General features: G+C 43.2%; 1 protein-coding gene across 2 annotated transcripts; it reads left to right on the top strand.

The window, feature by feature from the left end:
* Nucleotides 1–45: 45 nt before the first annotated feature.
* Nucleotides 46–27,313, top strand: CDK7 (cyclin dependent kinase 7). 2 transcript variants are annotated; one of them, XM_025182645.3, is made up of 13 exons: nt 808–845; nt 3,833–3,892; nt 5,124–5,157; nt 5,663–5,692; nt 10,033–10,100; nt 12,607–12,675; nt 16,271–16,381; nt 16,932–17,050; nt 19,030–19,129; nt 20,108–20,194; nt 22,050–22,199; nt 25,287–25,431; nt 27,083–27,312. In XM_025182645.3, the coding sequence occupies exons 6-13, from the start codon at nt 12,658–12,660 to the stop codon at nt 27,106–27,108; spliced, it is 756 nt and encodes a 251-aa protein (XP_025038430.1). In that variant the 5' UTR covers nt 808–845; nt 3,833–3,892; nt 5,124–5,157; nt 5,663–5,692; nt 10,033–10,100; nt 12,607–12,657; the 3' UTR covers nt 27,109–27,312. The 2 variants fall into 2 exon arrangements, with proteins under 2 accessions (XP_006119220.1, XP_025038430.1); XM_006119158.5 differs by lacking the exon at nt 5,663–5,692 and having other exon boundaries at nt 46–845; nt 27,083–27,313.

The following is a 27,313-nucleotide window of genomic DNA, read 5'->3' as shown; positions in this document are numbered from 1 at the left end:
GTTCTGACAATAAAGCAAAACAAAAAAAAATCACTTTGAATATTTTATTCCTCTAACCTCCTCTGCTGTTGAATAATCTTATAGAAGTACTCTTCAGGAATGGTTTGGCTCCACCTAGGCTTGAGCAAGAGGTTGTGACTTGTCAACTGTGATCCATGCCTATCACCTCCAGCCCATATCGCTGAAGTGCACTTTTAAAGGAGCTCACACCTCTACAAATTAAAGGGGAGGCCTGCAGCTGTGTCTCAGTGGCAACCTGGTAGAGGGGAGGGTGTTGGTGAGTGTCCGAGGGGGCGGGGGGAGTTGAATTCAGGCTCGAGCGCCCCTTTTCCCAAAGCTGGTGTCCCTGCCTCTCGTTATGGGAACCGCCCCCGTCCCTAGCGGCGAGCCTGGTGAGGCCGGGCTGTATGCGTGCTCGGCTGGCTTCAGGCAAGCTCCCCGCCCGGAGCTGCTCAACGGGCCGCAATGGTCCAGTGCCCTGCTCACCCCGCCATGCTCAGTAAGACCCCGCGCGACCAGTCCTGCCCCGCTCGCGGCCGGTGTCTGACCCGGGGCGGACTCCGAGAGGGCCGGAACCTAAGACCGCCGAGAAACGCGGGCTACTTAGTGACTGTTGCTAGAGCGGGACGCTGGCGCCGCGAGAACACCTCATTGCAGCCGCTGGGACGGCGCATGCGCCGGAAGCTCGGAAACGGGGCGGGGTTCCGCGTGGGGGCCGGAAGTAGCGGCGCTCAAGCAGTGACGGTTTTAAATCCCCTCGGTCCGGTTCCTCTTCCCGGCTGGTGATGGACGCGAGGATGCGAGCGAAGCGCTACGAGAAGCTCGATTTCTTGGGCGAGGGGCAGGTGAGGCCTGTGAGGGGGTGTCTGGACAGGGGCCCTGGGCTGGCCAGTTGGGGGGTTCGGCTCGGGGCAGGGGGTCGGGCCAAGCCGGGCTGCGGTGTCCGTGTGGGGAGTGACTCCCGTTACATCCACCAATCCCATAGCTGCTGTATCGCAGCAGAAGTCGATCCGCAGCCGGACAGCGTGTGGCTCGGGGTGGGTGTGAGAGGGGCCTGAGTGCTGGGCGGAGGGTGGGGATGTGGGGTGAAGACTGGCCGGGCGTGTGGGCTCTGGAGTGGGGCTGGGCAGGAGAGTTTCAGGGCGCAGGCTTCTCGGGAGAGAGGAGACTTTCAGCCCTCTCACCGCAGCGGCCTGAGTCCAGGCGAGAGGTGTCTCTCCACGGCTGTTGCAGCTCCAGCTGGCACAGCGAGGGCAGGGACACCTGTCCCCTAACTGGGGCAGTTCCAGGCTCTGGGGTGGGATCTGGGAAGGGACACCTGATTCCCCAACAGAGTGGGATGGACACTGTTGCCAAGGGAGTGGTGTGCCTTTCAGGCCCCAAAATAGAACTGCTGTGGTCAGGGGAGCTGGACCCCTCCTTGCAGGCTCTGGCATAGAGCTGCCTTGGTATCTCTTCTGCAGAAGCTCTGTGTTAGAACTGGTGAGGATAGGGGCTTTTGTCCTAGCTACTCCAGGATTGTGCTGGGGCCAGCAGGCAGAGGCAGCACTCTGTGTGGTGGCCCTGAGCCTCTCCACAGGGCTTCGTAGGCAGCTGCATGGCCATCTGGCTACACAACATAAAGGGAAACTTAGCTAGTCTGAGGTGGCAGTAGGGGAGCCAGGGCTGGCCAGTGCTATGGGATGAGAGGTGGGAGTTGCAACTTGGAAGAGGGGGGGCTGGGACTGGCCTGTGCCAAGGGTTGAGGTGTCTGCTGAGGACCATCCTAGCCTCTGTTATAATGAGGCTGAGGAAATTGAGAAGGTGTGACTAGGTGTAGAGGCTGTGGGTTGGCAACTGCAGTCCATTAAATTAAATTATACTCTGGACATATGACTTAGGTTGTAATATTATTGTTCCCTTGTTTTGTTTCCGTGGTATGAAAGAGACAAATTTAGTGAGACTATGCCATCTGCTACCTATTAAGGTCACTTTTAAGCCAGCTCCACGCACATGCCAGCTCCCAAGGATCTGTCTGATCCTCCCACTACTGCCTCCCGCAGAGGTGAAGGTGGGGAAGGGAGCCAGTGCTCTCAGGGATCCAGCTTAAAAGTTGGCTCCCCCCGTGTACTGGCTCCTGCCTGCCCCCTCCCCACCCCGTGCTGCTGCCTCTGTATTAGAGGCAGCAGCACAGGGGGGCAGAGGACTCTTCGAGAGCTGGTGCTTGCAGTAAGCCAGCTTAAAAGCCAGCTCCGCACACACACCGACTCCCATCTCCCATCCCTCCCCCGCCTCTGATAGAGGCAGCGGAGGTGGGGGGGAAAGGGTGTAACTGTGGGCTAACCAGTGAGCCCAGGCATATTGGTAAACAGTGTACTTGAGTACACATCGACATCCTTAGCAGGATCATTGCTAGCAGATCAAGGGAAGTGATTATTCCCCTCTATTTGGCACTGGGGAGGCCACATCTGGAGTTCTGTATCCTGTTCTCTCACACGCACACACACGATACAGAAAAGATGTGGACAAATTGTAGAGAGTCCAGGGAAGGGTAACAAAAATGATTAGGAGGCTAGGGCACGTGACTTATGAGGAGAAGTGGAGGGACCTGAGTTTATTTAGACTGCAGAAGAGAAGAATGAGGGGAAATTTGATAGCCTTCAACTACTGAAGTGGAGGAGGGTTCCAAAGAGGATGGAGCCAGGCTATTAGATGAGTCCATAGAAGAAGCTCTTTGTTCTATCAAGTTGCAATGAAGGGAGGTCTAGGTTGGATGTTAGGGGAAATTACAGTAAACTTCCGATAATCCGACACCTTTAGGACCTAGGGGGTGCCGGATTATCAGATATGACAGACTATCGGAAGGGGGGGGCTATGAGGGGTCTAGGGTGGTGTGGGGGGATGCCACCCCAGACCCCTCATAGCCCCCCATCCGGTAGTCCGGCTCTGCCCCAGGCATGCCCGAATCAGCTGCTGCTGGTCAGTTTCAGCAGCAGCTGAATCGGGACGCCTGCTGCAGAGCAGCTGGGGTGCTGCCAGGTTGGTCCAGTAGCGCTGCCCCTTGGCGCCGCGAGATCAACCCTGCAGTACCTCAGTTGCTCTTGGTGACGCCTGGGGCAGAGCAGCTGGGGTGCTTCCGGGTTGGTCCCACAGCCCCAAGGGGCGGCGCTACTGGACCAACTCAGCAGCACCCCAGCTGCTCTGCCCCAGGCATCCCCAGTTCAGCCGCCCGTTGAAACTGACCAGCAGCTGACTCCGGGAAGCCTGGGGCAGAGCAGCTCTGCCTCAGGCTTCCCGGAGTCAGCCGTCAGCCACTGGTCAGTTTCAGCAGCGGCTGAATTGGGGACAGCTGGGGTGCTTCCGGGTTGGTCCCGCAGCACCGAGGGGCAGTGCTATGGGACCTATTGGCAGCACTCCAGCTGCTCTGCCCCCGGCTTCCCTGATTCAGCTGCTGGTCAGTTTCAGCATCAGCTGAATCAGGGAAGCCGGGGACAGAGCAGCTCCAATGGTCCGGCTGCCTGGAGCATTTCCGGGTTCCTGATGGTGCTGGACCATCCGGAGTGCTGGACCACCAGATGTCAGACCAATGGAGTTTTACTGTATTTCACTAAGAGGATGGTGAAGCACTGGAATAGATTGCCTAGGGAGGTGGTGGAATTTACACCCTTAGAGGTTTTTGAGCCCTGTCTGGAATGATTTGGTTGGGATTGGTACTGCTTGGAGCACGAGAATGGAATAGATGACCCCCTGAGGTCTATTCCAACCCTAACCTTCTATAATTCTTTATCTATGAAGAACACTACATTATTGCATGATTATTAATCTTAAGGATTACTGTTTTTTCTTGTCTTAGTTTGCCACTGTTTATAAAGCAAGGGATAAAAACACCAATCAAATTGTTGCTATTAAAAAGGTGAGTGTTTGTGGAGTATGTGTACACAACAGCACACAAATCAGGTATCTAGTTGCTCTTGAAACTGTTCAATAGCTTTATCAATTTAAAGGGAAACTGTGATTGGTTGTACCATAGGCATAATGTGTAAGGTTGACCAGCCCAAATAAGCCACCTCAGATGTTCTTTCATAATGTAAAACAGTGGCTCCAATACTATTCACTTCTGGGTTTGTGATGGTCACCCAGCTCAGAAGCTGGCATGTTAAATATTGTAGCCAATATTTTGGAAGGCTATTACTTTTACTGCATTTTTTAAAAGTATTGCCGAACATAACGTTAGTAGTGTTAAACTTGGGGTTTTCTGCACACTGAAGTGTCCCCCTTCATAATATGTGGAGTGTTTAATGTTTTAGACCCCCATGGAGAAAGTTGTTTCCCAAAATCATTTTTGGATGTTGGTGCTGGAAAAGTTGTGCTTTTTACTGTCCTAGATTTCTATAATTTGGCCTTTGGAGTGAAATTTTCACAATGTGATTGGTTTTTTTTTTTCTGATTTGAAACAATACAATAAACTGTAATAGTGAATATAAATATTTTAGATATGCCTTGAGAGAGTCCTACTATGTTGGAATTAGTATAATGAAGAAAATACCTCTGTTTTGCTTAATAAGCAAAGTTCACCTATTTCAATAATGCAGCCAAGCTGCTCAATATTCATATTGTAATACTGCTACTTTACTGTTTCTCCCATAAGGCTGTTACTGATTAAAATTGACATAGAGGACGAACTGGCCTTTTCTGAAGAATTGGTATAAGATCATGTGTGGTTTTGTTGGTTTAAAAATAATTTCAGCATTGAAAAATGTTTGGTATGGCATCAATGTGGCAAAATCAGAATAGCCTGTAAACTTGCAACAGCCATGTGGATGCCAGTCTTGATAACACAATTCATACTTGGCATGATTTATCCTCTTAAGAAAAGATATAATGTGGCTTTGCAGGCCCAGAACTACGGTTGCATTTACAAAACTTGTTGGCCAGATTGCATTGTCTGGCTTTGGGAAACAAACATCTGTTGCTCTTGTAAATGCCAAAGCTACAAATTCACTTTTTAGCTATTTAAGATTTTATTATTTTTAGTAGTTAACACTTAACCTCAGCTTGCCTTTGAGAAACTTATTGAGGACGTATTCAAGTGTTGAGGAATGTGGTTCTAATTACAGATAATATAGCACTTACTATTTCTTTAGATTAAACTTGGACATAGATCAGAAGCGAAAGATGGTAAGTACTTAAAACACTTTTACACCATAACATGTTCTGGAGGGGGGGGGGGGCTTGCCTTCAGTATGTTACTGTCAAATTCCTATTGTAGAGCAGTGAATTAGGTATTTCATCTATCCTATCTGGAAAAATTGATAGTTATATTGACTAACTTAATCCCACTTCTTTGTAGCTTTCCCATAATAACCATATCACTAGAACACGTGCATTCTCTTGCTGCTGAGGGAAGAAGAAACAACAAACTTCATAGACTTTACTGTGAAAAACATGATATATAATCCAGAACATCAAATCAATTGATTTCCATTATCTGAGATGAGAAATAGATGAAATATCAATAGTGGTAAATACATTGAATTATTAAAAACTGAAAAGTTTTAAAACCTTTGGGTGGCTAGTCACATAATTAAATTAGTTTTCAACATTGAGTTACATTGAATTTACTGCACCTTTTAACTTTTCTCCTTTGATTTCCTGCCCATGTTTCTGTTATGTTTTGTTATAGTGCTGTTGATGTGTATGGCACACTAGATCGGTAAGAATCTAGCCCTTTTGTATTTCTTTTCACACTGATGTCCCCAGCGTCTCCCCATTTAATATCATTCCAAAATTTCAGTCAGTTTAAGAAAGATGATGATTGTCTGGAAAATTAGATTTCAGGTAGATGTCAGTTTGGATCTCCTTGTAAATGTATATGTGTCTCATATGCATGATCAATTTTTTTGTGTATAGAGGTCTAACAGGGCCTGTCAGACACTCTGTCTCCTCGTGCTCTCATACAAGAGCATAAAGAGGAGGGTATCCATAACTACAACCCTTCCTGAGAACATTCTTATTGTCTGTGGCAACAAGATCAAACCCGTCAAGTTGAGAGACCCTATACAAGTTCATTAAAATATTGGGGGGAAGAAATTTATTTTCATACTTATGCAAACGATATTCCCAAAAAAGAGATGAAATCCTCCAACCTCGTAAGGCACTTTGTGCCAACCATACATTCATGATGGAATCCAAATCCTCAGGATTTAAATTCTAGTCCTCCTGTAACAGACACAGATGATACCTCTTCTGCCTAAAGGGGAGCTGCATCCCCCAACAGGCATTTTGTATGCAAGCTTTTCTGAGCTATGATCAAATCCAAGGCCGCTTGGCTCAAACTGAAAATAACTGAGCAGTCCATGCAGATTACTGCAGACCAAGATATGATTGTTATAGCCAGAGTGGGGTGGATAAAGCAGCACTAGCCAGCACTCCCCTGTGCACTCCTCATGCTCTGGGATCAGGGATTGGAAAGAAGGTGGAAAGAGCAGTGTTGGTATTGATACCAACTGCCTCTTAACATTGCTGAAGTTCCCAGTATGAGACTTCAGTACTGACAAGACTCATACTGGCGATTTTGGTTCCTGCTTCAGCTACTTGACACTTCAGGCAATAAAATGGTGCCTCTTCCTACTACTAAACAGCACTCCAACTTGTATACTTGTACCGAGCATAATCATAGCCCTGAGCAGAACTGTCTTATATGTAGAATGGTTTTGGGCGGCTGCCTCAACTGTCCTATGCATGGGCCTGGTACAGGGCAACAGCCGGGGTCACCCCATCTCCACCCAGTGCAGTCACCCTGGCAGCGGGAGCCAGAGCAACTTGGCAGTCTGCTTCGCTCCTCTCCACCCCTCCACGCTATCCCAACTAACTGTGCTCCACTTTTCTGTGGCAGCAAGAAGCAGAGTACTCCAGTCCCAAGATGCTCTGCTTCCTGTCACTGTGGAGAACTAAGGCATGGCAGGCTGGGACAGTAGTGGGGTGCAGCAGAGTAGGCAGGCTGCTAGGCTGCTTTTGGCTTCTGTCACTGTGGTAAGTGCTGGGGGCAGGAGCAACTCCTGCTGCTGCCCAGCCCCCAGTAATCTCAGGTTTGAGGAAGAGGGTGGAGCAAGGGCAGGACTTGGGAGAAGAAATGAAGTGGGGGAGGAGGCAGAGGAAGAGCAGGGGTGAGGTCAGTGTGAGTGTGGGAGGGGGGTGTGCCCTAGGCCCTGCACTTCACTCAGGATGGCCCTGGCCCTGAGATTAAAGATGTCCCTCTTAGAGCACGTGAAACGTCAGTCCTCCAAGAACAGAATCCAAAAGAAGCTGGGTAGAGCAAGAGACCTTATCCTGATCCCATGATTGTTACACGTGATGGGGCTGAGCAGGGACTTAATGATTTCTGTAGAGGCACCCCATACCATATGCATACATTGCTGGTATGAAATAGGTGCATTGAACCAGGACCTTCACGGTGCCCTTTGAAGGGGCTATATGCACCTTGCCATTATCTGTATATTCTTGTCAGCATTGAGCAGAAATCCTTTGCCCCGCCAATAGAGATTGATTCTCAAGAAGGCATAAGGAAGCCTTAGAGAGCATTAAAAGCTGCCTCAAATGGCATGGAAGTGATACTGGGTCAGCCAACAAGGCCAGTACCCGTGTAGTGTTCCACCTTGGCCATATTGGTCTTACTGGGTTCTGTCCTCCCATACCAGATGATCCAGAAGGTTGTGGTGCTACCTTCTATTGCAGAACTGAGTTGGAGGAAGGAACCCAAAACATTTATATAGTGGGTACCATCCACTGCCATCTCTCTGACAAAACTTGTAATCATAGATGTATTAAGTCCAGATTTGAATGCCCACCTGGACAATCTATGAATTGAAGAATTCTACTCTTGAAGGATATGGGGTTCTACACCAAGCCATCAGGCTAGTTTGTAATCCCACAATGCATTTCTTGTCGGACAATAGCCCTGCAATATGCTGCATAAACAAAGAAGTAGGCTTGTAACAGACTGAAGGCCATCAAACTTTGCACATGGTGCCCCCTAATACAGAAGAACACTGGTGGCTGTTCATCTCTCAGGTTTTGCATCAACCTGACAGACTTTCTAAGCAGACAGGCAGTAACTATAATGCCATATGCAGGAACTCTTGTCTAATGTAGTAATGAGATCAGGGTTACTACCAGATGCCTGCCTTCTGCAGTGTTTCCAAAGCCTCTTTTATGGCTTTCCATTTAATTCCTCTGGCACTAGAGGTGATATCCAAAATAAAAGGGGCAATGCCATGATTATTCTGGTTGCCGGAGTCATCTTGGTTGACAGACCTAATACAAATGTCCATCAAGCCTCAGATCCAGCTGTCAGTCTGCCAAGACCTCATCTTACAACACCATGGCAAGATGCTTCTTCCAGACCTGAAGCCCCTGCATGTATTGTGTAGCTGTTGGCTAATTACCACAGATACAGAATGCTTTCTACACATACAGGATATCCTGATACATACCAGGAAAAACATCTATCAGAGTATATTCCTCTAATTGGAAGAGGGTCTCGTGAACATTAGTACTGAAGATTGTCTACTACTTGCTGCATTTAAAACAGGCTAGCGGTAATTTGTCTCTTAGAATCCATCTTGCATCCACCCATTCAGTGATGCTTGGTCTCTTCTCAGCCTACAATATCTTAGTTTCTCAAAGGTTGCTGCACACTTACCCACTGTTCAGAGAACAGAATTCTGCCTAAGACCTAAGTTTAGATTGCCTGAGTCTAATGGAGGGACTCATTCCTGCCTGTCTTCAGTGGCTGACACCACATCATTCTGAAGGGATTCTTCCTTCTGCTTCATCTAAGAGGTTCAGCTTCAGGCACTAAAGTCCGAATTACACCATACCACATTACATAAGCACAAAGGAGTGGTGGTGCAACTCCACCTAAAATTCATTCCTGAGTGTCTCAGAATTCTACCTAACCCAGCCAATCAAACTTCCTGTGTTTTCGAAGCCATGTTCAGCCCTGGATGTGTGCACGTCCAGAACTGGGTTTTATTACATTGACAGAACCAAACTGTTCACTGTTGCCTCATCTTTCTAGTTGTAGGTTGACCTTCAGAGTGCACACCTATCTCCTTCACAAAATATTGAAGTGGACAACACAGTGTATCTTTCTGTGTTACTTACTGGCTGATATATATCCTCCATGGCTAGATCCACCAGCAACATCCCCATCTGCTTTAGGAATTTCACTGCTAGAAATCTGTAAGGCAGCACTATGGAGTAACCCGCTGTTCGTCAGTGCTTTGATTGTGACTTAACTATCAGATCAGGTGCCATGCTTGGGGAAGCAGTATTTCAATCACTATTTTACTTATATAACTGCATCTTATTCCCACGATCCTGGAGGATAGTACTTGACTACCATCTACAGTGGGATCTACACCAACGTGAAGGAAGAATGATTACATATGCTATAATAACTGGTTCTTTGAGATCTTGTTGGTGTGGCTCCAAAATATCACTCTTGTTTCCCACATATGGGAGCATGAGGAGGCATAGAGTGCATGTGCTGCCCTGACTGACATTGCTAGTAAAAAGAATCACCTATATTGTGGATGGTGTACAAGTACAACCACCATAGGATCCACAGGTACTTCTGGGTAAGTAACCTTTTTAAAAACAAACTTAAAACTGTGTGAAGGTAAAGATTTGCTATACTCCTCTAGGTCTCTTCCACGATGTTTCGATTTTGCTGAAAGTGGGTATACATTGCTATAGAAACAATCACATCCTAAGGTGTGAGAATTTCTACCTACTTGTAATTGTGAAGAATTTGATTGTTTGATATGAAAATGCTGTATAGTCAACTTTGAATGATAGTGATGTACTTAGTTGCCATTCTGCAAACTGAATGTGTGTTTTCCTCACTTTGCAGTCTAGTTCTTAATTTCTCAATCAATCATAAATGGCCATATACATACAAAAGAAGCTGAATTATAAATGCTTATTGGTAGCTAAATTGAAGTTTTATTTGCTGCTCCTGCCTTTGATGTGGTCTTTCGTTCAATCTAGGAATCAACAGAACAGCCCTGAGGGAGATAAAATTGTTACAGGAGCTTAGCCATCCAAATATCATTGGGGTAAGTATGAAATAAATGCTATTTGTGGTATCTGTAGATATAGTTTGTCACAAATTTAGTGCTGTGATCATGGAAACTTTTATCCTAATTTATATACTGACTATCTTGCAAATTGGCAAACTGTGATAAAATACCTTTACTGTAAAGGCTGGTCTAAGTGTTGTGTGAGTTGGTTTTTTGTGTGGTTGGTTGGTGGTGTGATGGTTTTGGACAAGGGTTGGAAACTTTTTTGTTGGTTAAATTCATAGTCTCAAGTGATTTAAAATGTAATTTCTTTGATAAAGTTGTGACTCAGTGCAGTATGGCATTTCCCTGATTTTTGTTTTTCTAATGTTCTCTTGCCTTTGCTGCTATACTTGGCTTTCCTAAGTAACAGTAAAGCGAAACTGACAAAGTTTGTTCAGTTTCACTAAAACTATTTAAAATCCAGTAGGCAGAAGTAATACTTGTAGTTCAGAGCATGCATTTTTTTTAGTTGTGTTGACTTTCAGCTTCAGATAAATCTTTGGTTGTAAAGGTAAGTATTACAAATGCAGAGGTCCGCAACCTTTCGGAAGTGGTGTTTCAAGATTTAACGTATTCACTTCTATTTGCAGTTCTGCATGCTCCTAGACCGAGTCCCTGTGCGTGCAAAGCCCCAAAGGGCCACAAACCCCCACTTGCGTCCTGCGTGTGCAGGGTCCTCAGCCCCAGCACTGCCTCCTCCCACCCGCCGCTGCCGGGTGCAGCACAGCCTAACCTGCTACCAGGGAAGTGGGAGGGTACCAGTCACTCATGCATCACAAGAGCCCATTCCGCCTGGGCCCTGCGCAGCCCACTCTGCAGCCTGCCCCACAGGTGCAACCAAGGCGGACATTTAGTGGTGGGCAGGACTCTTCCATGGAGTTAGGGATGTAGCTCTGTGGCTTGCGAGGCTGGTGTGAAGGGGTGAGTTTCCTTTCTGCACTTCTCTGCGTGTCCCCCAGGAGCTGGTGCTGCAGCCTCATACCTGAGCACCAGCTGTGAGGCTCCAGTGGCAGTGTGGGCTCCCTGTGTGCCACTTATGACTTGCGTACCATACATTGCCAACCCCTGTCCTAATGGGTGATTCTCTAAATGGTTGGTTCAGAGAGGCATACAAAAGTTTAGATTCTTTATTTAAATCTTTGGCCTAGAAATATCCTGTTCTTGCTGGATCTCAAGCCCATTCTCACAATATTTTCATACTTGAAGCTGAAATCAAGAGATGCTGAAACACACAAGTTTAAAAAGCAGTTGACTTCAACATTCAAAAAAGGGCTTAGTTCCTATGTTCTCCAAACAGTTTTGATTACTCTAGTAAAGATGCTATAAATGAGCTCATGTCCAAGAGTCTTTGGTAAATAATTTGCAGAACTTAGAAGTTAATTGTCCACTTCTGAATTGAAGCTCTAAATCAGAGGTGGGGAACCTCAGGCCTGGGGGCTGGATGCAGCCTGCAGCTCACCTGGATCTGGCCTCCAAGGCTCAGGCCCACCCCCTAACTTTGGGGAGCCTGTGCTAGTGCTCCAGCTTCCCTTCCGCCCCCCCCCCCCCCGCTTTTGAGTTGGAGCACACAAAATCTATTAGGTTGGGCCCCCATAGGCTCTGGTGTGCGAGGGGACTACGGAGTGTCTTTCTCCTTCTGTCAGGGGCCACATCAGTGAGGGGGTGGGTGTGTGTGTGTGTGTGTGTGTGTGTGTGCGCGCTTCTCACTTGTGTGTGGCCTCCAACTGGGGGGTGTGTGTGTATGTGTGTACCCATCCGTCTCCCACCCTGTTCTAAATATTATATCCTGGCCAAAAGCAGTTTGTCAACAACATGCAAAGCTGAATCCACACAAGCAGAGACAACCTGTGCCTGCCAATGGGGGAGGGAGAGTGAGGACAGGTGATTTCAACAGTGTTGTTGAGCATGCTCAGTACAAGTCAAGCAGCAAATGGTGTGTGAGAAATCCTCATGCCTCCCTATGCCTCACCTGTGCACATAAGAATAGGTAAAGCATTTCTGGAAGAGTAGGAACAGGGAAGAGACTAGCAGAGCAGACAAGAGTATGATGGAGTTTGTGATACAACTCCCACTGTGAAGGAAATCCTTTTGTTATAGATGTGTTATTCTGGGTCGGTTTTAAAATAGTCTGTGCAACTGTTATGCCTTCCAATTCAGGTTCTGTTTTTTACAAACACAAATTCTATAATCTTCTTAACTTCCTTATGAAGTAGGTAAGTATGGTCATTTCTACTTTACAGATGGGGAAACTGAGACCTAGTTTGTAATTTTCTTATGGTCATATAATAAGAAAGAAGCAGAGCCAGGCTGAATGCCTGTTTGTTCCCCTCACCCGCCCCCCTGTACTGCCTTCTAATCATTACAAGTTCTCTTCCCAGTATGTGCAAGCCTGCTCCCCTATCCTAAAAACTTTTGCAGCACCTACAGAAGTGATATTGCATTAGTGACAAGTACCTTGTAGTCAGATGTGTTTTCCATGTTGTATATTTTATTTTTCCAGCTTCTTGATGCATTTGGACACAAATCCAATATTAGTTTGGTCTTTGATTTTATGGAAACAGATCTAGAGGTAAGATTGCTTTAGCTGTTGCCTTCTTTTGATTCAGTACTTGGAATGTTTTAATCAACATTATGTACAAAACCATTGAAATCTGTGATCCTTTGTTTCATATTAAAATCCAGATAGTAAGTATTTTCAGAATGCGTGTACTTGGAGATACATCAAGAAAGATTAGAGGTTTGCTTTTGTAAGAGATGAGATTGTATAACTTCGAACCAGTGGTCCCCCAACTCAGTGCTCGCAGGTGCCATGGTGCCCGCCGGGGCATTTATGTGTACCCGCCTAGTTGGAGTCACAACGCAGGATGGCTGGGGGAGGACGGGCCGCACGTGCTGCGAGACAAACTCATGCCGTGACGGGGCGTGGGAAAGCAATGGTGACGGGAGAACCTGGCGGGGAGTGCGGCAGGTCCAGAGCAGCGAAATGGCTGTGGTGGTGGATCTGGCGCAGGCGCACATGGCACGGGGCCGGCCGGCCGGCTGGGCAACACAGCGGGATGATGTCACCCATCGGTGCAACGCTCGCCACACAAACGTCAGGGACCACTGAGTCTTAGACAACTACCTGAACTCTCAAAGTTGTGTGCATTAATCTTTTTATAGTATATTAACATTGACACATTCTTAATCAGGATGCAATACTTTTAATATTACACTGTGGTGTCAATAGGTTTTTGTCAAGAATGTTTATTAATCTTATATTTGTGTAGTATTAACGTTTTGAGACCCCATTCATAGACTAGGACCTCACTGTACTTGACAATGTACAACACAATGTTTTGTTAGTATTAATTAGGTGTGGAATCCTGTTAATTCACAAGTTAACAGAAGTGATTGTGTGTACTTTTCAAGAAAAAACACATGAGTCACTGATAGGGGGTTGTGGTTTTTTTTTTTGCTGATATTTGATCCCTATTGGAGCATAAATGAGTAAATCTTTGCAGAGGATTTGATATTGCATAGATCAGGGGCAGGGGTAGGGAACCTTTTTTGGGTTGGAGGCTGTTGACCCACAGAATAATGAGTTGGGGGCTATATTCAAGTAAGAAGCTAGAGAGGGGGCTGGAGTGCCATCACAGGCTCCTCAGTGCTGAAGGAAGCCATGACCCTTGGGGACCAGATCCAGGCAAGCTGTGGGCCGCATCCAGCCCCAGGGCTTAAGGTTCCCCACCTTGGCATATTTTGATGCATTCATCAAAATAAAAACTACAGTAGACAAGTGTGCATGTAGGGTCAATGAAAATTATGCATAGGCAATGACTATCCATGCTTTAGGGGAGAAGTTCTGCCGTTAAGTTAATCTGTCCATATATAATGCAATGAGCAACCAGAATAGCATATACAAACATTAAAAGAATAGTTGTCTGATTTGCTATATCTGCAGTATGTGTCATAAAGGAATAAATACTTTGTTTTGACCTGGAATTCCTCTAGTTTATATATTACTAAACAAAATGAAAGGTTTTTTTGTTAATATCAACTCTTGACTCTCTCCTTAATGAGTTACTCTAAATACTCATAAGAATTCAAGTTGAAACTTGTAAAATATCAGCTTAGTTTTCATTTATTAATTTTTATAATGTTACTTTTATCTATATAATTAAAAATTAAGTAAAATCTATTTTTATCATGTAGGATGCCATTGTGACAGGTTAAATCCCAGAAATCCCTTTGGGGTTGTCCCTCAGGGTGCTAATCATGCCACTGTTGTTTACCGTCTTGTTCTCTGGGGCTCCCCACCATCCTGTTCTGCTGGGCTATAAACTCTATTTGCCTCCAGCAAAGGTACAGAATACCCCCTTCAGAGCATCATAGATGATGAACCACTTTGCTTCTTGGAGGGTTCAGCTATAAGGGCTTAGCACCAAGGAAATCCACTCTGAGAAGGGACCAAACCCCCAAATAAGTCAGTCTTACTCTGTGAAAAAGGTCAGGCCCACTCTCTGTCAATGAAAGAGAGTGGTGCACAGTGGTTGGTATAAAACTTATTTGAGTTAAGGACCTGAGCAATGCTGGGTAAATCTTCTAACTAAGTATAAAAAGTAGGATTTAAGTGGTTACAAGTGAAACAATCAGATCAAAGTAAGTTACTAAATTTAAAAGAACAAAAAAAACCAAACTAGCTAGTTCTAATCCACTAAGAAACGTTGCATGCAAATTCTTACCCTAAACAGTTTTCTTCACTTAGGTAAAAAGCTTCAAGTCAGAATTGGTCTTTACTCTGGCCTGGGTTTACAACTTCTTCAGAGTCCTTTGTATCTTCTTAGGGTGGGCCAGACCATTTCAAGTGCCAGCCGAAGACCAAGGACTGATTTCTTCCCATCCTATATAGAATTTCCCCAGGCTGGGAACCCTATATTCAGTGCCCCCCAATCCCATGGAATAATACCAGGTTCACGATGAATTCTAGTACCAGGTGGCATGTTCATGTGTCTTTTAGATCAACCACAGTTTGCACTTATAGGACAAACATCCCCATCCACAGGTTATTGTTTGGAGTACTGAGTTATTAGGTACCTGAAGTACTGTTAATGGGCCTCATTAACACGTTTAGAACTATAAACAGATCCACAATTCATGTGTCTAACTTCACATACAAGAATAATACATGCACTAAAATAGAATCTACACATTCAGTATATATATTGATATGTTATGAGATTGTCTCAACAGTCTGAATTATGCATATTCATATTCAGAAGCCAATTTTCATAAAGCATGAGGGGCCATGACAAATTAGGACAATGCAAAACACTTATTTGTATTTTTGCAAAATCCATAAGACCCAGATGGAATCAAAATCTGTTGATTAGCATTGTATGACCTATAGAAAACTTAAGGTAGTGTAGAAATATTTTAGATATTTACAAATTTTAACTTGAATTTATAAACTTATTGGGAGATGGGAGCTACTGTAGTAATGCAGAGCATCATTAGTAGAAAACAAGTGGAGGAAGCAGTGTGTTGAGCTAGAGATAATGTTAAAATAAGTGGAGCAAATTCATTAAAGATCTAGAGCAAAAAAAAGTCAGAACAATTTCCACTTGGATTCTGAAACAAGTGGATTTGTTAAAATGACAGTGAATACATTGTACCTCCATGTGTGCTCAGAGGACTGTTATGTTCTGCAAAGATTAGAGTGTTGGAGGCTATATTGAAGAAAGATGAAAATAGTTCAGGCAGAGCACACAAGTATAAATGAAGATTTCTGTGAAGATAGACTTGCCGTAATAGTATGTATGGTATATTTTGTAGTTAAGCATATTCCTCTTCCCAAGAGAGGCACTTATCTCTTGAGATAACTAGCTAGAAGAAGTTGAGACATCACATAGAGAAAACAAGGATCCAATATAAACTTAACACAAATACAGTACGGGGAATATCTGTGGTGTCTTATTTCAATTTCCATTCTCCATTGTAGTAAGCTATGTTTTCTGGAGAAACTTTTAAGACTATCCACTACTTTTCACCTAACGCAGTGGCATAGAATATTACTGGCAAATGCACTATTTAACATTGTTTAAAGGAAAACAATAACATTAAGCAAAGAGAATTATAATAATTAAACTTTTTCCCAAAAATCTAACTAACATGCTGTTTCACAGGTTATAATAAAGGATAGTAGTCTTGTGCTGACACCGTCTCACATCAAAGCATATATGCTGATGACTCTTCAAGGGTTGGAATATTTACATCAGCACTGGATTCTACACAGAGTAAGTAAAAATATTCTAAAAAGAAACCAAGTCCTTTTCAGAAAAGGTTCCAAAGAAAACTTGACACCCTCAAACAAAATAGTGACAGTTTGGTGGAGCTTAGTGGGTCCAAAAGTAATCTCTCTAACATTCATGTAGCATAGTTTTATAAAAGCAGGTAGGTGGGGGAGAAAGAGGGCAGACTGAAAGGAGAAGGAAAACATTTTGGTGGCTTTTATAAAGAGAGAAACAATTCCAATACCTGCACCCCAATAGCAGAGCAACCCTACAATACCAATCCACTGTATAGGGAGGACAGCAAAGGTATGGTCACAATTAAATCAGCATTTTAAAAATGTTTAGAAAATTTGCAGCTTGAGTAGCAGCAGTTCTACAGGCAAAGATACTCATAGGCATAATGCAGAATTTATTCTGCAAAAGAGGCTTTCTATAAAGATAGAAGCTTATTTCTTAGAATAACTTTTTATTCTAGGAATACCAAGGGGGATTGTTCTTAGTTGCGCTTTTACTGATACAGTCAATTTGACTGTCTTTGTCCCTTTCTTGACAGGATCTCAAACCAAACAATTTGTTACTAGATGAAAATGGGGTTCTAAAACTGGCTGACTTTGGCTTGGCAAAATCTTTCGGAAGCCCAAATAGAGTCTATACACACCAGGTAGTAACAAGGTAAGAAATAAAGCGTCCTGCTTGTCTGTTGGATACATGAATATCTTGTAAAATCAGCTCTGTGCACAAGCTCAAGAGCCAATTGTATATGAATGTGGCAATGGAGACTTAAATAACTGGTATAAATGTTGACCTCAGTGATTTGCTATATGGTCTAATTGCTTTTTGAGATCTGCCAATAAAAAGGATTTTTTTCCTGTATTGGTCCCAGGATACTGGAGCCACAAAATGGGTGAGGTAATATCTTTGAATGGTTCAGATTCTTTGTAATAGAGGCAAGATTTCAAGCTCACACTGAGCTCTTCTTGAGGTTGAACACGTAATCTTGAAAGTTTGCTTTCCAGCAGAATTTGATCCAAAAAGATATTACCTCACCCGGTGTCTGAGTAAAAAGGATTGTGGAATACATGCCTATACAAGATCATCTGTGGGTGTGGCCTTTTCTGCAGAAACACAAAAGTATGTACACTAGCTTTGCAAGTTGAGTTGTAGTTAACTTCTGAAACAATAAGGTTTAGACTTTATTTATTTATTTTTTATTATATATATATATATATATATATATATATATATATATATATATATAAAATTTGCCCTACATGTAGTATTCTTAACCACTCACTTATGTCTCAGAGTAACTAAATGTTTTTAACTGACATCAAATAGCTTTGGCATCTTTAAAAAAAAAAATAGTTCATACATCTAAAAACAATGGGTGTGCAAAGCACACACTGAACTGCCAGAATATTTTATTTGTCTACAATAATATGACTAGCTGGGATTTATTTTAAATTTCTCTTTCTAATGAAAGAAATTAGGGGCGTAAACAACTAGTCGACTTTCCTGTAAGCATAAGCTTATTGGATAGTAGTCTAGTGTTGCAACTAGTTGCTTCCCTGCCCCCCTGGTTGCCTCTGCATCAGAGGTAGCAAGGTGGGGGAGCAGGAGCTGTTGCTGTGTGGAGCTGGCTTAAAAGGTAGAGGCACAGCAGGAAACTGCATGCGTGGGGTCTGAAACAATCTCTGCTCACGCTGCTTCTGCTACAATACTTCTTTTGAAACATGGAATCCGTGTTGGGGCTCTTGCTTTTGAAATGTACAAGAGACCTGCTGGGACTCTTATACCTTTCAAAGGCTCAAGTGTTGCAGTGAGTGCAGGGCCAATCCCCCACTGGCCCTGCGCTCCTTGTGGGGCTTCTGCTTTTGAACTGTAGCTAGAGCCCAATTGAGCTCTTTCTACAGTTCAAAGGCAGATTCACCCTTATAGACTAATCATATAGTCAATGGAAATCCCATCGACTGTTCGATTAGTTAATCTAAAGTTAACATCCCTAAAAGAAATGAAGCTAGAGTTGTGTTAAATGTTTGTTTAATGGCAGAAATGAAATGGTGGTACCAAATGTTGGCTACTTTGCCATTTCCTAAGCTGTTCTCAAATACTAGTGTATTCCTCAATGCAAGCGGAATCTAAGGTGTCTTACCTTCATGTGTAAGGTAAACTGAATTGTTAGGCAGTGATACTAGCTACTTCATTAGTAGTAACTGCTAGGATTCATTCTTCATAAGACCTCAGAACTTCAGCGGCTGTCACTGTCACTTTTGAGATTTCTGGATATTGTCAGGAATTCTGATGTCTACTTGTTTTGTTTCCTGGTAAATAACCTTGATTATTTATTCGGGCTGCCAGTTATATCTTCTGTTTCTGAATTTACAATCCTTGTTTGCAAGTGCAAATATGATCTGCAATTTCACTTTTTTGGGGGAAAATGTATACAGCAGCAGGCTGTTGAACCATATCCTTAAAGGGTTAAAAAAAAAATCTCAGTTCAAGGAAGATGCAGATTTTTTCAGACATAATCTGATAAATATCCAGGGAGTGGGCAATATATATTCTATAACACTTCTGCTCAGTTACTTTGTATAACACTGCAGTGCAAATAAATAAATTCTTGCTTAAAAGTATTCCTATTTGCTTTTCAGATGGTATCGAGCGCCTGAGCTATTGTTTGGTGCTAGAATGTATGGTGTAGGTGTTGATATGTGGGCTGTTGGCTGTATATTAGCAGAACTGCTTCTTAGGGTAAGCTTCAAACACAAGTATTTCTTTTAATCTAAATATACTGTACATGGGTCCTTATGTATTTCCATCTTTTATTTTAACCTTTGTTTATAATCTCCTACTGTCTATTTTAGAGAGTCATTAACAGAACTGACATTTCATTTCACATCCATTTTTTATCCATCATGCATTACTTGCATATCACTAGTGACACTCATTCCATATTCAACTTAAGTACAATATTGAGCAATGTTAAAAATATGTACTAGCTTTCCATGTGTCTTCCTTCCCCTACTAACCATGGACCAGCAGAACAAAATTTAAAAGTTAGACAAATGCTGACAATGTGGTTGGTCTCAAATTTTGTGCATGAACCACTTGTGGGTCATACATCTTCATTGCACTTTTTTTTTGCTAGTAATTTAACTCATTAAAGTAGTTCCTTACCATACAGCTCCTTAGGAATAAAGGAGGAATCAAATTATTTCCATTTCTATTCAAAAAGCTAAACTTCCTTTAAAGTCGGATATGCTTGATGAAAATGATGATGAAGAGGGTTAATGAGGGGATGACAGTGTCCTATTGTATAATCTAGTCCAATCCCACAACACTGGATATTGCACTATAGCACATTTGCTATTACTTTGTCTAGTTTTAGACCGTTTTAAGAAACTTTTATCACAAATGCCATTGTGTCCCTTAAACAGCACTAAGAGAAAAATTGCCTTGATTTTTATGAATATCCTAATCATACGGACTTCTCAATTTTGATTTGTTACCCCCATTGTGCATGTAGTCATTAGGATTAACTAGTGAGCCCAAGCTTATTGGTTAATCATGTAAATGACTCCACACTAACACTCCTAATCAAAAGCCATGTTACTACAGTAATAGAATATTCTTCACAAGAGGACAAATCAAAGTTGTTCCCGGGGAGTGTAAGTTCATAAACTGATTAACTTTTAAATCAGAATGACTGTTGCATTTGCCTTCTTACAGGTTCCTTTTTTGCCTGGAGACTCTGATCTTGATCAGTTGACAAAAATATTTGAAACTCTAGGGACTCCAACAGAAGAACAGTGGCCTGTAAGTCCTTTAGCTAACAAGCCTATGTCAGCATTCTCTTTTTATATTCTTGTCAACTATTTGGATTAAATTTAAAGTTGTACCAAAATATTTATTTGGGAATTACTTAAAGATGCATCTGGATTTACAAAACAAAGTACAGAGGTACAGATAGTCAGAGGGTCTCCAGATTGCTTTTTGGATCCAATATCTGCTAATTTAATCGCATGTGGTAATTTAAGAGGAAGCAACTTGAGCTTCTCATTAGGGATGTAGTTGATTACTCCCTCGACTAGATGCTTCTCTCTCCTTCCTTCTATAGACGCAGCAAGTTGGGGGGGGAGGAGCAGGAGCCAGTGCTGAGGGGAGCCAGCTTAAAAACTGGTTCCCCCCCAGCACCATCTCCGTGGGGGGGCAGGGAAGGCAGTGGGTAGTGGGGACTGGGCGCAAGCCGGGAATCAGTTGATTCTTGGCTCACACTTAGTCCCAGACGTGCCCCTGCTTTTTAAAAGGATTAAGAGCCGACAGGCTCTTAATCCACTTAGAAGGCTGGTGCACAACGGGAGGGACCATGTGCGAGCTGGGACAGCTGATTCCCAGCTTGCGCTGGGTCCCTCTTGTTGTGCTTTGGCCTCTCAAATGGATTAAGAACCAAGAGATTCTTAATGCATTTAAAAGGCAGAGCTAACCCCGCTGCAGCTCCTCACTAATCAACTAGTCGATGGAAAATCCATTGACTAGTCATTAATTGATTAAACTAAATTTAACATCCCTATTTGTCATGATAGACTTTTATCATATAATAACCATTGGGTCACAGTGGTACTCTAATATGTTTTTAATTTTATCTTGTTTGTTGTAGCCAGGTATTTTATAGACATTTGTAAATGCATACAGTTTATTTGCTGTTATATCATAGTTCAAAAGGAAGTGTCTAAAGGTTCTCACAATGTTGTATCATGTTAATGGTAATTAATTAAAACATTAACCTTGGAGAAATCCTGGTTTTTAGGATACTTGGGCAAAACAGAGAATATAATCTGAAATTGATTAACAAATATTGAAAATCTTCAAAATTAAGGACCTTATTTCTTCACTTCTGTAAACTCTTTCAGGCATGAATGAATTACACGTTTACTGCCACTTTAACATACTGTGGTGTACTTAGTTAAAACTTACTGCAGTATAAATTATATTGCTAGATATATTTAGCATCATTTTGATGATTCAAGTCTATTGCTGTAACTGTATGGTATTGGGTGAAGGAGAGGTGACTTGCAAACTGGAAAAAAGCAATAATAAGGTATGTGCTACTGCAATTTGAACAGCTAATCAGTCTGTTTGGTTCAATCCTCTTTCACAAGTTCCTCAGTTTCCCACTCCAGAAGCAGTTGCAGAGTATTGCTTATGGAGAACATAGTTTACCACATTGTTGAGGCAAATTACTTTCATGTTAGAGAGGCCAAATTGCTTTTATGTGAAAATGTTGGGGTATGTGTGTTTAATTCAAATCACTCTTAGGTCTACAATAATAAAAGACTGTCTGATTTCTCCTCCTCCCCCCAATTTTTAGTGCACTTGATCCTCTTAAGGGATAGTCATTTTTGTTTCTTTTCCATAATTATTTACTTCATGGAGACCTTTCCACTGTAGTAATAGTAAAAAATGCTTTAGAAGGAGAGTGTGATTGTAAAACTTCAACTTGAATAAGTTTGTTATCTGAAACTAATACAATAGTTTTTATTAAACTGACTTAATTTCAGATTGACAGTATGGTTCTGCTTCATAAGCTCCACCATGGCAATTCCTTCATTTAGGGTAAAAACTTTTCTTTATTTCTTAATTTAAAATCTGATTATCATTTTTGTTTTCATAGGGCATGTCTAGTCTTCCAGATTATGTAACATTTAAAAGTTTCCCTGGAATGCCACTTCAGCATATCTTCAGTGCAGCTGGTGATGACTTGCTAGATCTTCTCCAAGGTCTATTCATATTTAATCCTTGTACCAGGGTTACAGCTACACAGGTATGGTACATTGTTTTTATTGCATGGTATAGAGTGTGTAAATACTAGCACCTCTTGTTATCCGTTCAATGTCTCTTGGAAACAAGTGATAGTTTAGGTTTGAAGGTCCAACCTGTACCTGGTGAACTTTGAGCTTTACATGTCTTAATATTGGCACTTCTATCCCTTAGTTCATAAACGTTCAAATCATAAATTCATATGAGTATTTCACTATCCTTAGTTTCTGTTGAAACTCTTGACCTGCCTTGGTTTTTATGTTGGTAGCTTGATATGAAAATTCTGGGATCAGCTCTTTGCTGAAAGTATATCTGTGACAACTTTTCTTTTGTCACTTCGGGGTGGGGATAGATCCATGTTTTCAGTACTGATGGGTTCTTCAGTCTCTGTTCTAGGGGTGTAAAAAAGTAGTCAATTAGTCAGGTAGTCCAATCAACTACTGGAGCATTGCTCTCCCTCCTCACCCCCTTGCTGCCTCTATATATCAGAGGCAGCAGTGTGGGGGGGGGGGGGGGGGGGGAGAGCAGAGTAGGCTGCTCCAGCAGCAGCCCTTGTCCGCAAGGGGTCCCAGCTCCCTGCTGGGACCCCACGCAGACAAGGGCTGTTGGACCCAGTACAAGCAGGGACTGAACAACCCTGTCTCAGTTCCAGCTCATGCTGGATCCAGGAGCTACCCCTGCTGCGGCTCTGAAGTTTAAATGTAGTAGGAGCTGGGCTGCCAGCTCTTGCTACATTTAAACTGCAGAGCCACAGCAGGTGTAACTCCTTCTGAGTGCCTTCCCTTATCAACCAATTTGTATCGACTACACAATTATATTAACTACACGATTACCCAGTTACCCATGTCCTAACTCCTTACTCTGTGCTATAGGAAGCAGAGTTTTGATTATTAGGGCTGACTTTCCAAATAACTGCTCTCACCAGGAAGTGATGACTTAAAAAACAGGGGCTTGTGATGGATGAGCTATTATATATAAGCTTCCAATGTGATGCTGTGGCCAGAAGAGATCCAGACTGCTCAAAATAGCTAGCTGCTCTTTGTAGCCCTCTGCTCTGGGGAACGGGGAGGCTTTGCATGCTGTCCCCACCCCAGCAAAATCTCAATTCTCACTGGGCCATTTGTGAGCTGAGAAATTTTGTTGGGGGGAGGGGAGAGGCAGGGAAGCGCACACAGCCCCTCTCCTCATCACCGCCACCCCAGCACCTGGAGCAATGAACCACCCGGAGCAGCCAGCCACTTAAAGGCATGGGGCTGCTCTACAGCAGTTGGCCCCGCTCTGTGCCTGAGGGTCCCAGTGGGGCAGCTTGCAGGCTGGATCAGGTGACCTGTGTGCTGGATCTGGCCCATGGGTCAGATCTTGCCCATCCTGATATAAATGGTGCAAGTGAAAACAGATCAAAGTAAGTTACTAAATCAAAATAAACAAAACTCACCAGCTACTCCTAATCCATTATAACAGGGGTTCCCAAACTTTTTGACACGGGGACCAGTAAATCCATTCACAAACTTTTGGAGGACTAGTAATGTTTATTTACATATTTGCATGTTCATTAATCAAATGATGAATATTTAAATAAGTTGTTTCTGGTCCTCCCAAAACCCCCACTGCCAGCTTTAGCAAAGCTTTTTGATACGGTCACCCACAATATTCTTGCCAGCAAGTTAAGGAATATGGATTGGATAAATGGACTGTAAGACAGACAGAAAGCTGGTTAGACCATGGTTTCCCAAACGTCTTACTTTAGTTGGAACCCCCCTCCCCCTTTTTTTTTTGTACTGCTTTTTGCAGCCACAAAACATAAACACACAAAAAACAAACTGAGAAAATACCAGACATAGAACATGTCTTGTATTTTCTCATTAGGTAAGTTGTATTATTACTAGATGTATCAGTTTGTAGTTTCGAACTGCCTGGCTGGTAAATGTGTTCAGGATGCATGAGTGTGTCTACTAGCCAGACAGTTTGCAACTACTTGAGAGGAGTGTGGGGGGGGGGGGGAACAATAGAATCCCCGGGCTGGACTAACTCATCCTTTGTGCTTTGTGGAGGGAACGGGGGCAGCACCCCAAGATCGACATATGGCCGGATCAGTCCCATTCCCCACAGGCCGATTCATTCCTCCCCCCCGCTGCACCTCTGGCCAGCCCCACTTCCCCCAACACCCTCCTGGGCAGCCAGTTCTCCTCCGCTTCTCCTCCCAATCTCCCTTGACCAGCCCTCCTTCCAGCGGCCGCTTCTCCCACCCCCTCCACATCTTCCCTGGCCAGCTCCCTGCCCCTAGCCTCGCACCCCCTGGCAGCCCTGCTTCCACTGGCCCCCCAATCTCCCCAGCCTGCCCTGATTCCCCCATCCAGTGCTGCTTCCGGTGGCCAGCTCTCCCCTCCTCCTCACCCCAGAATCCTCTGGCACCTGCACCTTCCCTTAGCCCTGCACCCTCCTGGTGCCTCCCCCTTCCCTTACTGCTCCTGCCCCCTTTGCCCTCTTTTTCCCTAATACCCACCCCTTCATCACTCTCTGCCCCATTCCCCTCCTGCCCCTCTGTGCCCTCACACATACTTGCTCCATCCTGGCCTTCCTCATGCCCACCCCAGCCTTCTCTTCAAGCCTTCTCTCAGCACCTCCTCCTCCAGCCCCCAATGCCCTTCCCCTTTCCTCTCCTCTCCCAGCATCACCCTGTCCCCCCTCCCACTGACACCTCCCCTCCTGCCCTTTCCCTCATTGTCTGCACTTGGCCCCCTGGCATTTGTGTGTCTCTCCTGCACCCCGTCCCTTGGTGCCTTCCCCTCCTCCCGCCCAAGCCCCTTCTCCTTCCGCCCAAGCCTGTTCCCTACAGTTAAAGTCTTTATAGTGCTACTAGACTATTTGTTGTTTTTTAAAGTATTTAGGAAATTGTACGTTTTAAACGATGTCACATGAGGTATTTTGTCTTCACATTCATATTCATAACCCACTTTTCATCAAGCTTGGGGGGGACTGACACTCATAAGTTATAAGCAAGCAGATTTTAAAAAAAGGAAAGAGAATAGCTTCAAATCTGTTTGGTGCACACTATTAACTTAACCAACTTTCTCCCTTTACTATGTTTAAGGCACTGAAACAAAAGTATTTTAGTAATCGACCAGGACCAACACCAGGAAGTCAGTTGCCACGACCAAACTGTCCTGCAGAAGCCTTAAAAGAACAAAACTCACTTTTAAATTTAAAAAGGAAGAGAGCAGATGGAATAGAACAAGGTAATTTTTCTTCTAAATCTGCATTTTTATATTTTTGAATTTTAAAATGATGTATATGATGTTCCAGCATTTAAGGAAATATGATCTGTGTATAATCTATCTTATCAAACATGATATTGCGCTCTAAATTGGCCATATCAGAGCCAATCTCAGACCCTTAGTTACTTGTAGTATTTTTTTACAATAAATGTATATTGTAAAAAGAAACCTCTTATTTCATGTGTTACAGAAGATTTTCTAAATCCTAGATCAGAAGCTCTTCCAGTATACTGTATCTAATGCCTCTTATCCTATGACTGTTACCTGATTTCAGAAGTTCTCTTAAATCCTTACATAAAGTAAATCACTTACATCTTATTTGGTGAGACATTTGATAGAATTCATTGGAAATTCTGAGCATTTTTGGACTCTGATGTACATTGAACATTTACTTCTCCGGGATGTACATTCTTAGTATTGTAGACAAACTTCATACCACTCCTGGCTTTGGCATATTTTTGTGTACTGTAGAATGTACTAACTCAGATCTTGAGCTTGGAGAACCTTCTGGACAGCAGTGTCCTCTGGTACTTCACAAGCAAAGTCTTAGAGTACCAGATTTGTTGAGCAAGACTAATGATGACACAACTTCCTCCACTTCATTTTCTTTTTTCTGTGTTTTCCTGGCTGAAAATCTATGGATCTTGTTCCCTGTGTCTACAACTCTACTCATTTTTCTTAAATTGTGCACTTTTTAATCATTTGAGTCAGGTCTCTGAAATTTCGGACATGGCAGGTTTAAGCAAATTTCCATGTTGCCCTCAACAGGGAAGATAATACTGTAGTGTAAATATACCCTAAGTTCTTTTATGGCTTTTTTCTGAGTTTTAACAAACGGTAGGAAGGCAGTTTAATTTGTTGTACCTGTAATGTAGAACAGGCCAAGATATTAATTCTTCAGAGCAGTGGTAGAGAGAACCTTTGTCTAAAACTCCTTGTGCAGTTGGGCATTAAATAAGTTGTTGAGTGTGACTTGTTTGGCCCCATTCACGCTACTGTTTTTAAACAAAAAACCTCAGTTAATCTGTTATGTGCTAGGAGACAGCCATGTTTTAGTATAGGGGTGGCCAACCCATTTAACAGAGAGCCAAAACAGCGGTGGAAAAAAATGCAAAGAACCACACCAGAATTAAGTTTAAAAAAAAAAAAAAAGTTCCCCCCACCCCCAGAACAGAATTGTTGACAAACACAATTTTAATTTTTTTTAAAAAGGATGCTGTCCCTTTAAGATGGCCAACATCTTGGGTGCCATTTTTAAAACCCCACAGCTTCAACCCAGTAGGCACAGGGAGGCTGCAGGGAGCCCGTGGGGGCCTTTTGGGAGAGGGAGGTGCAGGAGCAGCTTCATGAGCTGCACTTCTGGGGAGTGCAAGCCGCATGTTGGCCATGGCTGTTTAGTAGGTTACACTTGTAGTGTAGGGTAGCCTCAGGGAAGAGGAATGGAGTAGTGCTGCTGAGTCAGGATCAAAATTATAGTTTAATAAACCCCCCTAAGCAGACACTGAAAGGATCTTCACTTCCTCCATCATAGCAACATGCTGCAGTTACTGTGAAACTAGAAAAACTTACTGTCTTGTTTTTACTTACACTAAAATTAATTTACACTTTTCAGGATTACCAAAAAAGCTAATTTTTTGATTATCGTGGATGATGCCGATTAAATATCTTAAGACCAATGCAATGGGAAAATGCTGCAAGATTAACTGAACTATGATGAAAAGAGAATTTGTAATATATTTACGTGTGTAAAATGTGAAACTTAATATTTCAATGCTGAAACCATATGGAGTGTTTTATTAAACCTATTCCTCTTTGAATAAAAGTATATATTTTTAAAAAGAAC

The sequence above is a fragment of the Pelodiscus sinensis genome, chromosome 6 (assembly GCF_052426305.1).
Source record: "Pelodiscus sinensis isolate ZL-2025 chromosome 6, ASM5242630v1, whole genome shotgun sequence".
NCBI classification, from domain to species: domain Eukaryota; kingdom Metazoa; phylum Chordata; order Testudines; family Trionychidae; genus Pelodiscus; species Pelodiscus sinensis.
This window is presented reverse-complemented; position numbering and strand designations above follow the sequence as displayed.